Below are 13879 nucleotides of genomic sequence, written 5' to 3'. Positions count from 1 at the left end.
GCGTCGGTTTGCTTCCACCTAGCTGAACTCGCTGCTTTACGATGTTCTTCGGCTTCCGCCTTGGCGACCTTCAAGGCCTCGGAAGCCGCACCAAGCTTCCCGCCCATAGTTCGCCACTCCCGCAATATTTCCTGACTGCAAGCTAAGCTATTAGTCAAAGAAACAGCTAGATCAGTATGAAGTTCTTGGCGGGAGCGAGTTTGTTGATATGCTATTTCAGTAGGTGGCATACAATGTTCAACAAAACTCATACAGGTCTTGGGGTTAGAAACCCGAGACCCGTTAACAATATCCCAGAGCGGGACAAACAAGTCAAAGTCCCCTCCTAATTGCACATTCGCAAAAAAGTGGGAATTGGAAGGTCCAAGGCGAACAGGAGTAGAAGAAGACTGTTGTGGACCACCTTGTGAAGAACCTCCTCCAGCTCCATGGACAGAGGGTCCAAACAGGAATTCGTCTCCTCTACTTAACGCGAAAGGCGAAGAAGTAGAATCAAACTGAAGAGCAGAGCGGGGAGGAGATTCATGAACTCTGAAGCCCTCAGCAGTAACCTCAGGATTTCCACGCTGGAAATCGGTAGCATCCCCAGCCTGGAATAGATAATCTACATCTGTTTCACCAGGAGGGGTAACAGGTCTATCCACCTCCTTCTCTGGAGGAGGCGACGGCTGTTTTTCAACATTTGGGGTCGACGCCGGTAGCTTTCCAACCACGCGACCCTCAGCAATAGATGGATCTGAAAAAGGAAACCACAATAAGGACATACCTACCAAATAATAACAACAGGATTACCAAAGATAATAACTTACCAGTCACAGTTCCCAAACGATCCGCAAGGCTAGGTGGTGGTGGTTTCCTCGGACGATGCGTCCGACGTTTCTTCGTTTTTGGTTCCTTCTCGGTGTCCGCGGAACTAGTTCCCGCGTCACTCGCCCGCGACACATGGAAGAACCTCTTCCGATAAAGTTCTGCTAACAAATGAGAGACAGATGAAACTTCAGTGGCATCATCTGAGCTTTCCTCTTCAGGAATAGCGGAATCGTCACTCGGGATAACGATTATCCCATCGGAGGTCAGCACATTAAGAGGGGATGGGTTTAAGATGTACGCACATGTTTCAAAGATAGCATCCGAGACAACCGGCTCGGCGCCCACATTCACAGGAAAGAGGAAATATTTGGCATTCCTTTCCATGACAGACACTTGCTTAACATCGCGGATAGTCTTCCCAACACACCCCTTGTCATCGTACAAGGCGTTAAGCATAGATCCGAAATCTAAAAAACAAACGCAGGAATTAAAATAACAAAAACTATGGAAAGACCACCTGAAGAAAATCAATAAAACTTACGGCCATTCGGCTCAATGAAAACAGGCTCCATATCGGGAGCAGGCCATAAGCGACTCATGCCCGCCCACACAAGAGCTTCTTCAGGAAGTGCTCGCATCGGTGTAGGCGGAGTAGTGAGTTTATGAAACCAATCACGCAACATAAGCAGCTGGCGTGATGTCAATTAGAGCGTCGTTCGGGGATCGACGAACAATGGCCTCCGGTATCACACCCTCGGAGATCCAGAAGAATTTTTTCTTCCAATCCTTGGAAGTTTCTTCAATAACATTGCCGATAGTTCTATCTGGCAAGCTATGGCAAGTATACCATCCGTTCCGATTCACCATCTTGTAAAATACAGCGAACCGATCTAACCGAGTGATCAAGCCGTATGCCATACACACAAACTCGAAATGCCGAATTCGCATAACGACACGAGGATGAAGTTTGGATAAGTGAATCCCAAATGCCTTAACAACTCGTTGAAAGAACTTCGTGACGGGAAGACGGAAATTCCCATGAACGAAGTAGTTAGCGTATAACGCCATCTTTCCAGGAGGTGAAAAGCTGGCCATGAAACCAGTAGAAGGGAATTCCGGCTCCCATTCCGATGGAATACCATAGGTCGTAACAAGCTTTTGATATTCTTCTAGGTCCCAACAGACCTCTATCTCGTCGACCTCAGATTGAGCAGACGCCATTGCAAATACTTCGTAACAATATTCGAATTGGTTCAAAAGAAAATCAGAAGATTAGAAGACAGAAAGCAAGTTCACATATAAGATTCAAAGGCGATAAACTTCAAAAAGAAGTTAACTCTCCCTATTTATACCCACCGCAATTAATGCGATGGGAATTGAGCAGTAGATAGAGAAACAACTATCCAGTAACAAATCGCCACGTCACGCGGGAAATTCGAAAAAGAGAAAAAGTTGTACAGTCGGGTACAGTTACAGCCGTCATAAACGTCCTGTCACCTGCACACGCGCCTGCGAGTGGTCAACTTGTCCTTTTTTATGATTATCCACAACAACAAAAGATATTTCTCACCAACTCGTAAAGTCAAAAACCCCTAAATCCACATTAAGTCCAGAATTTCACCCGCATAAAATACTTCACACGGAAGAAACACTGGACTGGGGGGACTTATAGAGGTAGGGTACCAAAAAGACCCAAATACCCTTAAGGACTACCCGCGGGTCAATCAGAAGTCCCTCATAAGGAACCCGCGAGACACATAAACCATCCGCATAATCATTTGAGGAAGAAACACCTTCAAAGCACATGCGGAAGCATCACATCACCCTCAAAGGTCATCCGCAGGAAGAGATATCCTCCCGCGTAAATAACCAAGAGGTAAATGCTCTGGGACAGCTGTCAATGCACAATTACCTTCTAGAAGATTTGCCAAGATGCCTTCTTGAGCAATACGTGAGCCCTCAGCCAGTCAATTGATGACAAATGGCAAGTTCGTTATAACCGTGCACATGGCCAATATTATCCCATTAACCAATGATAAGGAGACACGCGTCCAGGTTGTTATACATGCACATGCAACGTATAAGATGAACCTATCACATACGGACACGCGTCCAGACGGTTATGCAGGCATCTTCTTAAGGACAGCTGGCCCAATTACCCTTCCCACACTCTTCGGCTATAAATACCCTCTCAATCATCATGAGGTATTCATTCACTCCTACTGTACTCTCTCGATTTACTTAACTGCTTATCTTATACAGAACACTACTTATTCTCACGCCGGAGGGTGGTTACGGGAAGACCCCCCCCCCCCCCCTCTTGTCCTTCCCGTAACGAGCTCACGGTGTCTGTTTTGCAGGTGTTCGTCACTGGACTTTAGGCAATTGGGTTCATATCGTTTGGCAGTTAACCGTATCCTACCCTGTTGACTCATTGGATCCAGGACCCATACCACGTGGTCGTGGATCCGTGTTTCTTCAATAATGTTTTATTTAATAAACATATTTTGGAGTTTATGGTCTTGATTGGTTATCAAAACATAAAACACATAAAGTTTATTATTAAAACAATTGCAAACTTAAGATATGACTTGAACGAATAAAACATGTATTTTGCAATTAATATTGGTTCGTTGCTAGAAAGATAATTAGCACATCTTAAACCATATATTAGCTTGTCTCGAGTATTATTTTGTTAAAAAAATTTGTTATTGTTGTGAACATAATTAATTGTTCAACTACTTGTGAGTAGTTTGTCATGTAAACAACTTTATTGTTTTGGACTAGATTTGTCATTGTTCAAGTTTGGAGTTTCAAGATGAAACAACTAACTTGTCTTTATAAATACTTGACAACTTATTGAGAGAGTATCTCATGATATGTCGAAAAGATATCAAACGTTTAACAAAATCGTGAGAGTATCATGAAAAAAACTATACGTATATTGAAAGGATACACACAAAAATGAAATATATCATTAAACGTTGAGAGTATCAACATGAGAATTTCACAAAGTGTGAATTCTAATTTGATTACAACATATGAAAATATATAGGTTATTATTATTATTAACATTTATAATAAATCGTTCGAGATTTGTTATAAGAGTTTTACTAATGATGGACTCGTAGATGCTTCTACCACCATCAATTTTGTTTGAACTATGTGGAGGACGTGTCCTTCATTTTGGGAGAGTATCCTAATACATGGTTTCAAGAAAACAAGGTCTTCACCAAAATTGACTTGGATTAAGACTTATGTGTAAGTCCACATAAGTCAAATGTTGAAGCCTTGAAGATCAAGGGAAAAAGAGTTGTGTTCTTGAACTGAATGATAAAGTCATGTTTTGTAACATGAAATAATCTAGAGATTTTTTCTAAACATTGAAGTTTGTGGTGTGTCTAAGTGAATGTGAACAAGGTATATGGTGTTATACCTTGAGGCTGTGAAGGATCAGAATGATGCATCTTCTGCTCACATGCTAAAGTATTGTAGTCTAAAGCATGCTAGACTAGTATTTAGTTAATTATGGTACTCCCCGGAGACTAATTAACTTTATATATTCAAAACGTATATATGGACACACAACGAATTCGTGTGTAGAGAAAGTTGAAAGATACTTTCATTCATTATAAGGAAGGGCATTAAACTCATTGGTTTGATGACAAATGTTGGTTGGTCAACTCAAAAGCTATTGAGTACCAAAATAAACATTGATGAACTCACTGATACAAAGAGGCAACTCTTGTTCAAATCACGGGTATCTAAATGTCGTTATAAACATTTGTTGTCATAAGTAAGGTTATACAAATAGTAGTTCAAATGGCAAGAAATGTGGGGGGATGAGACATTTAAAAACCGACCCTTTGGGTATGTAAAATTGGTTGTATGAGAAGATTCTCAAACACGTAGAAAGGGAGAACCTTTCATTACCCCATTTGGATGCTATCCAATAACACTTAAATGTGGGAGTAACTTGCATATGAATATTGGGCATATATTTGGTTGCTAATGTTTGGCAATAAGAATTTGGTGATCCAAATAGATATTGCAAACACGTGTTCGCCTAAAACATAATATTTATGTTCTTCTAAGACACTTGTTATAACAAGGTTCAAGGTGATACCTGTTTTTATAGTCATAGAAGCTTGAATATAGGCAAATTAACTTACAAGTTAAGAACACATCATAACAACTCATCTCAAACTGAAGTTATCTACAAATGACTTGACAAAGTCATAGATAATATTTTGGATCCAACAACCCGAGGGTTGACGAGAGATGAAGTTGTGGAATGGGACTAAAGCCCGTGGGAAAAGGAAGTATGAGGGAAACCTAACTTAGCAGACTGGAGATCCCAAGAGCTAAGTTCAATAGGACAACTTAATCATATAACCGAAGGGTAGTCACTGTGGGGGCATCGCTAATGTATATGTTTACATACAAGCTAATATATATGTTTATATATATATATATATCCTCCAAAAATTAATAAAGGGAGTTTAATTACTTCCTAGTCCATTCCTATTAACAACGGTGACATGTTGTGAGGTTAAGCATAATGTATGGTTGATGATTTTGTGTAAATCGTGTTAACCTTAATGTTTTTAATGATTTGAGACAAAATCACCTATGTGAAAGAGAAGTGGGGTCGTTTCGAATGAAACTGTGGGGTGCGCAGTTCCTAGAGCTTTCACAGAACCAGGCTAGTGTTCCATGACCATAATGGACACGACAGTGAGGGGATGTGCCCAGCTAAGGAGAGTATTGTATGAAGGCATATTGTCGTTTCCACAAATGGGGGTCTGTTCAAAGACATCACGTCTACAAACCGCTAGGAGGCTAAGTATGCTTCACAAAGGAAGGTTCAAAGGGTAACACCTACCTATCCTGCAATACTCAACTATCGAGGTTTTCATTGGAAATTTTATGTGTTTTGATTGATCTCCATTCATGTGGGGGGTTGTTGGAAAATTTATTAGTGAAAATGGGTTTTTCACTAACTTTGGACATAAATAATATATTTATATATGTGTTGTATAAATATTGATTTGAGTGTCCAAAACGGAGCTTAGATGAATGAATATCAATGCTCGAAGTTGTATGGTTGGAATAACCAAAGAAGAGAAAATTGGATTTATCTTTGACATCGTGTCCCACGTAGGAGCGCATGAGTTTCGCGCCTGCATAACGGACTGTTGTGAACAGTTGTTTGGACCTGGTCAAATAGTTTGTTTCAACTCATATCATGAATAAATATGATGGTTTTGATTCACCACTTAAATCTAATTAAAAGTATTTAACCATTTTAATTACAATAATTAATTTCAAGTTTATTACAAGATTAATTATCTTGTTAATGACTAAATTAATTTTATTGTTTATGACATATTAATTTGGTTAAGTATTTCTCATTTTGTGTAAGTATATAATGAACTTGTTGGTTCATGTTGGAGATACACTAAAACCATATTTTGGAGTCACTTACACACACTCATGACAAAAATTTAGAGAGGAGCACTCTCTATACTTATGTAAAACAACTTCAACAAATTTTCCTACATCTTGATAAACACCAATATAGCCGGTGACTTCCTCGGGTTCGTGGCCATCTCCGGCAGTACACATACTGTTCCGGTTGTTGTACCCTGGGAAACAGACGCGCTTGAAAGTAGGCACGAAATCTGTTTTAAGGGCCCCGTGTCTAACACGATCCTCAACCAAAACCGTTACCCAATTTCAATAAACGAATTATTGTTTTGAAGAAACATTTGTTGAAGACTCAAGTGATGAAGACTCGTGACATGGATACTAGAAGAAAGCTTATGGAAGCACTCCTAGTAAGATATGGATTGAATCATTTCGGTATATAAATTTGCATTTTATATTCTTTTTATGTACTTTTGTAAACGGTATTGTACTAAGTGAATTTCCCACGATTAATGAGAGTATCGTTATTATATTTTTATTATTATCTTAACTAAAAGTGAACCACTTTTCTTACAATCTTAATACAGAATTTCGTGAAGATTGACGGTTCAATCTTAAAACCTATTGATAAGGATTTTTGGTTCACGAAAGTTTAAAATGTTAATTGAATTTTTTCTATAAAATCTTATAAATATTTGAGGAAATAATGTGATTAGTACAAAAGATATCGGATTTATTTATATTGGCGAAATAATTCCGTGGTCTGTAGAACCTCGCCGTATAGCGGGCACGTGGTTGGAGGTGTATTTACCCCTTTTTATGTAATGCAAGTCACCAAATACGTGACACTATATCCGTTTATTTCAAATACAATGAGTGTTAATGCTAGTCATCAAATACGTTACACAAATATTTTTACTTCATAAACGAAAACGATTCTTATTGAATATAAAATCACACAAAATGTAAAAAGTGAAACAACTTATTCAAAACATTATAACACTATCTTAATTTATGCTACTTGCTATGCTATACTATACTATAGCATTTATGAACTCCTCGTCACGTTCAAGATCCATCATATACTCGGGTAATAAGCAAATTTTTAAGTCCATGCTCTGGCCTCCTTCATGACCTGGATTCAACACAACTATCCCGTCCCCTTTGTTCATGAACCCACTTCTACCTGCAACCGCCTTCCCTAACCCAAATTCGCCGACCCATACATGTCAAACCTCGGCGACCCCCCAATGTGTACAAAATTCTGATGGATTACTCCATTCGTTTTGTACACCGTAGGGTTTCTATACCATGACTCAACCCACTCTTTCACCGATGCATAGTCGTGATTTGACACTGCTTCATGCGTCTTCAATGCCGCCCATCCAAGCCCGTGAGCCATTAGATCCCCGACTGTTGTTGACCACATCACTAGACCAACTGGACTCCCAAAATAATCTTCCGGCATAGGCGGTTTCACCCTACGTCGATTATCAGCAGAAATTATACAATGGGTTTCACTATTGCATGGTTGGTGCCTAGCCCTGAGTTAGGCACCTCCACAAAAGTGCGGACAGTGCCTGTAAACTCGATATCTTTTGTGTGTTGCATTCTTCATTTACTTTTGCTTTGAGTTTAGAGACTGTGGGTGAGGAGATATGGAAGACTCTCATTTTAATTCGTGAATCTTCAAACCTAAAACGTTCGATGAACTGTTCGTGATGAGTAAACGGTAAACTCGTGATAGGATCGTATCCTTCAAGGACGCATCGTTTGAGTATCGGAGGACGCGAAATGAAATAGTTTTTTTTATTTTTCTCTTTGGATTTAAATAATTCACTCCAAGCATTCATGAAATGCCAGAAAGATGTTCCATCCGCAATAACGTGGTTAAAGGAGCAACCAATAAAGATTCCATCAGTAAGCTCGGTCACCTGAATGGCTAATAACGGGAGGGTATGGCCGTTGTGGTTCAACACGTCATGGTTATAAGTGTCATTAAGTTCAAAGAATGAGTAAACAATTGAGGGTACATCAGCGGACGTAAGGATGTCTGAGACGGTTAGGTCCACGTTTGCATGAACAAACTTGACTCCGGGGATGTTTTCAGGGTCTATGTAGATGACATATGAAGGTGGGTTTTGTTGTTTTCGAGTGGATAAGCGGGCAGCAAGAGGGTAGAAATAAATGAGGGTGGCGGAGAGAGAACCACAGGGGTCATCCAAGAAAGCAGTTATGGAGAAATCTTGGTTCGGTTTTGGTTTTGCATAAATGAGACCCTTTTGGCTGTATTTAAGGTTGAGAAAGCCGAGCTCAAAGGGTGTCAGGTATATGGGTTGCCTTTTATCTTGTGAGAGATCCTGCGGTGGATTGACGAAGCATTGCGATACATTCCTCACAGTATGAGGACTCATCGGGGATACTCGATTTCTATATGTGCAACGGCCTAATATAAATTGCTTCACATTGTACCCAAAACCATAATATATGGGGACTAGCTTGCTTAATTGATTTGATAATTAAAGTAGGAAGATGGTGTAGGGAAACACTTGCCACGTTTTATGCCACTTTTCATACCTTAACACCTGTTTCAAAATATATTGCCATTCGAATCCATGCAGTAGAGTACAAGTGTAGCTGCAAGCAAGCTGTACACTCTAGAAATCGCTATCGCCATAAGTGCATCACCAACATAGGACTTGGAGATGATGTTTCAGACTTTCAGGAGGTGGTGATGGCCTGATGGGTTTGAATTCAGTGGTATCTGATCAGTGATTAATGTTTGCTTAGAGGGAGATCAGAAGTTTAAAATTTATGTTAATATGAAAAGTTTAAGTGAATTTAATATCTACAAAATACCATCGAATTTACGTCCATTCATCGACATAAAGTGCTTTTTTTTTGTTACTGTCCAATTTGTGTTGGTTCGTCACGCCAACATGCAGCATTTTTTATGGTTTTAATATTCTATGTTTATGATGTACAAGTCATCAATACATAATAGTAGTGGAAATCCTTTAAAACAAGACAAAACTTATTACATGACAAGCGTTACAAACACGTCTTACACGCCCATGAACAGACCCGTTCTCCAAGTCATGCCTTTGCAAGGATCATGTAAATTGCCACCCAGGCAACGGATCTAAGGATGAAGATTGCCTAATAAAAAGTGCGAGAATACAATAAATATTCGCTTGAAAAGTACTAAACACAAATAGCACGCCTAAACTGAGCACAAACAAATTTCAAAAAGCTTCATCTGTAAAGAAATTTTAACCTTACTTTATAGTTTAAGGTCAATTAAAATCTGCAACATCACCGATAAACAGTTATAGAGTGACTCGTTAAACACTAAAGGTTAATATACCTTGAAGCGAACAACTACAAACATGAACTGAAGCCGCTTCAACTCAAACCTAATCTTATAATACATATGTCAAGCTCATTTAGCAATGCAAAACTTCATATTCAAAATTTTGTAGCGAGGTAGCTTTCAAACTATGTAGAACAGGTGTGTTTATCACGTAACAAAGATTGGTAATGAAGTGCACTCAGGGTTCAGACAAGTAGCCTAAGACTCACATAACCGGAAACCGTTATGGTTTATCCCAATTACAACGCCCATAATTGTCTAACATCATAACCAGTACACCTTATGACTTATGGTCTCATTCTATTTTTGGTACTTGATCGGTTAAGGACTGATGATACATATTGTGGTCAAACAGATACCATCCACGGCATTCTCTTTTAGACAACCTTAGCTCAACAGAAAGACGAAACAAAACTCTTACTCAACCTCATTTCCTTAACCACAAAAAGCAATGTAATTTGTAATCTTGGTAACAAAATTGACAGTACAAAATTAAGATTCAAAGCAATATGAGTCTTAAACACCAAAGTCGTAAAAAAACTGAGGGCTAGCAAATAAAACTTAAACATAAAATTACTCGTCTTCCTGGCTGCGTAACCTGGCTTGACTGTTAGTAACAACCACATCCAATTGTGCCGCACGCTCGACAATCTCCTTCCTTTTGCGGGTAGACACATTGTGTGCAATTTCAGCACAGTATGTCCTGAAATGTCCAAATTCCAAATGTTACCAAACTAAAACAAATAATGAAAAATGTTATTAAATAACAGAATTGATTTTCGTATGCATACCGGTTGTGCATCATGAGGACTTCCAACTCCTTGGCATTGTGGACAACAAACTTCTTGAAGCCATTCGGCAAATAGTGGCGGGTTTTCTTGTCTGACCCGTACCCGATGTTGGGCATAAGGGTTACTCCCTTAAACTTTCTCCTCACGCGGGAGTCGATACCCTTGGGTCTGCGCCAGTTTTCCTGCAACACATAATAAAAAAAAGTCAACTTGCTGACCAACTTTCATTGAATTATATAGAAATCAAAGACATAAAAAAGACTGAATCTAAAGTTTAATTAATAAAAATATATACCTTGACGCATATCTTCCAATCACTCTGGGGCCTCTTGAACTTCTTGACCCGCTTCTTGACAATCTTCTTATCGAGCTTAGGAACCGCCATTGCTTACCTAAAATAAATCAGCAAACAAAAATATAACAGGTAGCAGTGGGGTAATACACAGTCTTAAATATTAATTACCTTCAACAATAACAAGTCAAGCATATATAAAAAATCAAAATAAAAACATATAATTAGAGAATTTCATAACAGTGGTTTCAAAAACACTAAACTAAATTATACAAAATAAGCAGTCTAGACAAATTGTTACACAATTTATAATAATAGTTATATATGTAATCATTATTGTTACACAAATTATAATGATACAGTAGAATTAACCCTTTATGCAACAACATGAAACACATTTCAGGTTAAAAACAGGGCTTTATCAAATAAACAAAGTGATTAGACGTGAACACGAAAACAATGATAAGAACTATATCATCAATCAACACAATGATCAGAGAAAGAAGAAGATGAGATGATTGAACCTGCGAATTGAGACGACCCGATGCGGCGTTAGAAACCTCCCAGCAATGAAAAACAAACAATCTCTAGGGTTTGGAAGATATACCTGACAATAATAGGATTAGATCATGTGTTCACTAATGGGCCGGTATGGCCCATATCTAAGATTTAAGACAGTTCTATAGACTAGCCCAATCTATCATGGCTCCAGGCCTCCGGTTCCCCATCATGTTGGTAAGTAGAGGTAGAGGTGCACAAATCGGGTTTTTTCTAATACCCGGGTTCGGGTATGGAACCAGTTTCGGGTATGATCGGGTACTGAAAAACCGGGTATTGAGAGAAATCAGGTAGGGTTCGAGTAGGGTATTGAGGAGAAAAACTCAACCCTATGTACCCGGGTAGGGTATGATCGGGTCTGGGTATTGAAACCGGGTACGACCGGGTATTAATACCCGATTTTGAATTTGTAACTTTTGTATACATTTTTAAACTCGTTTAAAGTTTAAATTTGCTTTGTAATTTAAAAATAATTAAACTATATTACAAAAACCATAAATCCATTTAATTACAAATTAGTTACTTAATAATATACATTTTGCAAAAACTTAAACATAAAAGTTGTGAAGTAAACATAAAAATATATCATAAAAACTCATGTATTATTTCAGGTATTAGAAAATTGGTATCGAGTATCGGGTATAACCGGGTACGAGTATAGGGTATGACGGGGTCCGGGTATTTACGGGTATAAATCGGGTACGGTTCCGGGTACGGGTATTGAGCTCAAAATGCATACCCTATCCATACCCTACGGGTAGGGTCGGTTCCGGTTTCGGGTATAGAATACCCGGGTATTAAAAATACCGGTTCCGGGTATTTTTTAAAGTTTTCTTTTTTTGAACAAATAATATTTCTTTTTTTCTTCGAACTTTTTATTGTAAAGAACTTTGTATTGTAAAAAACAGATAAAAATAAAATAAAATGATATGATTCAACCTCAGACCCATTTAAATGTAGCATATAACAGTGGGGCTCGAGAATTGATGTGTATTCGAATCATAGGAGCTAGCAATCGTCGATATGCTCATATTGGTGACGTTATTGTTGCTGTGATCAAAGACGCAGTTCCAAACATGCCTCTAGAAAGATCAGAAGTGGTCAGAGCTGTAATTGTACGTACTTGTAAAGAACTTAAACGTGACAACGGTATGATAATACGATATGATGACAATGTTGCAGTTGTGATTGATCAAGAAGGAAATCCAAAAGGAACTCGAGTTTTTGGTGCGATTGCCCGAGAATTGAGACAGTTCAATTTTACTAAAATAGTTTCATTAGCTCCCGAGGTATTATAAAACGAGACCACGATATGGTTATAGGTTATATAGGGTATTTAAAATAAATAGATTAAGATTCATTTAGTAGATTTTGTCTCACGTATATACCTTTCAAAATGAATATTCATAATTCCTAAAAAAATACGTAAAAAAGCATGTTGATTATATCCAAATTTGGAGGCACCAATCATTTTAATTAATCATGGGTAGTGATACTATTGCTCACATAATAACCTCTATACGAAATGTCGATATGTATAAAAAAAGCGTGGTTCGAGTAGCATCTACTAATATCGGCCAAAGTATTGTTAAAATACTTTTACGAGAGGGTTTTATCGAAAAAGTGAGAAAACATCGAGAAAACAATAAATATTTTTTGGTTTTAACCCTACGACATAGAAGGAATAGGAAAAGTACTTATCGAAATCTTTTAAATTTAAAACGGATCAGTCGGCCGGGTCTCCGAATCTATCCGAAGAAGATCGTTTAACCGTAGCAAGAGCGCGAAAAATTGAGCGTTTCTTATCACAACCGTTTTTCGTAGCAGAAGTCTTTACGGGTTCTCCGGGAAAATATGTTGGTTTAGCAGAAACAATTAGAGGCTTTCAATTAATCCTTTCCGGAGAATTAGATGGTCTTCCCGAACAGGCCTTTTATTTGGTAGGTAACATCGATGAAGCTACGGCGAAGGCTATCAACTTAGAAACAGAGAGCAATTTGAAGAAATGACCTTAAATCTTTGTGTACTGACCCCTAATCGAATTGTTTAGGATTCAGAAGTGAAAGAAATCATTTTATCTACTAATAGTGGACAAATTGGCGTATTACCAAATCACGCTCCTATTGCCACAGCAGTAGATATAGGTATTTTGAGAATACGCCTTAACGACCAATGGCTAACGATGGCTCTGATGGGTGGTTTTGCTAGAATATGTAATAATGAAATCAGTGTTTTAGTAAATGATGCAGAGAAAAGTAGTGACATCGATCCACAAGAAGCTCAGCAAACTCTTGAAATAGCGGAAGATGCTTTAAGAAAAGCTGAAGGAAAGAGACAAACAATTGAGGCAAATCTAGCTCTACGACGGGCTAGGACACGAGTAAAGGCTATCAACGCCATTTCATAACCAGTCGGTGTGTCCGAATAATCATCAATTTATACACCCTATATTTGGTTGTTTTGTTTGACTTGATTCTGTCGATTAAATACAATCAAGCGGAATCATATTTTTATGATCACATTTTTATGCAACGAAAAAGAAATAGAAAAGATACAAAAAAAGATTACTAAAATAAAATGGGTATAAAAACTTATTAGATACCATTAACCGCGGTATCTAATAAG

The 13879-nt window shown here is 38.3% G+C and overlaps 1 protein-coding gene and 1 pseudogene across 1 annotated transcript; both read right to left on the bottom strand.

Moving 5' to 3' along the window:
- Positions 1-7229: 7229 nt before the first annotated feature.
- Positions 7230-8654, bottom strand: LOC143630203 (putative acetyltransferase At3g50280; annotated as a pseudogene).
- Positions 8655-10032: 1378 nt separating this feature from the next.
- On the bottom strand, positions 10033-11285 carry LOC143630202 (large ribosomal subunit protein eL32z-like). Its single transcript, XM_077099275.1, has 4 exons — positions 11221-11285; positions 10700-10796; positions 10405-10586; positions 10033-10316 (listed from the first exon to the last, which is right to left on the bottom strand). The coding sequence occupies exons 2-4, from the start codon at positions 10787-10789 to the stop codon at positions 10187-10189; spliced, it is 402 nt and encodes a 133-aa protein (XP_076955390.1). The 5' UTR covers positions 10790-10796; positions 11221-11285; the 3' UTR covers positions 10033-10186.
- Positions 11286-13879: the final 2594 nt, after the last annotated feature.

The sequence above is a fragment of the Bidens hawaiensis genome, unplaced genomic scaffold (genome assembly GCF_021521415.1).
Source record: "Bidens hawaiensis isolate Kalapana, Puna unplaced genomic scaffold, B.hawaiensis_p1.1 tig00005588_1, whole genome shotgun sequence".
NCBI classification, from domain to species: domain Eukaryota; kingdom Viridiplantae; phylum Streptophyta; class Magnoliopsida; order Asterales; family Asteraceae; genus Bidens; species Bidens hawaiensis.
Note: the sequence above shows the minus strand (reverse complement) of the source record. Positions and strands in the feature narration are given on the sequence as shown.

Bases quoted from the DNA above. Each gene is read 5' to 3' on its own strand.
- LOC143630202 (XM_077099275.1), bottom strand. From the start codon at position 10,789: ATGGCGGTTCCTAAGCTCGATAAGAAGATTGTCAAGAAGCGGGTCAAG. The intron at 10,587-10,699 runs GTATATATTTTT...TATGTGTTGCAG, and splicing joins ATTGGAAGATATGCGTCAAG to GAAAACTGGCGCAGACCCAA. The intron at 10,317-10,404 runs GTATGCATACGA...TGGACATTTCAG, and splicing joins GTCCTCATGATGCACAACCG to GACATACTGTGCTGAAATTG.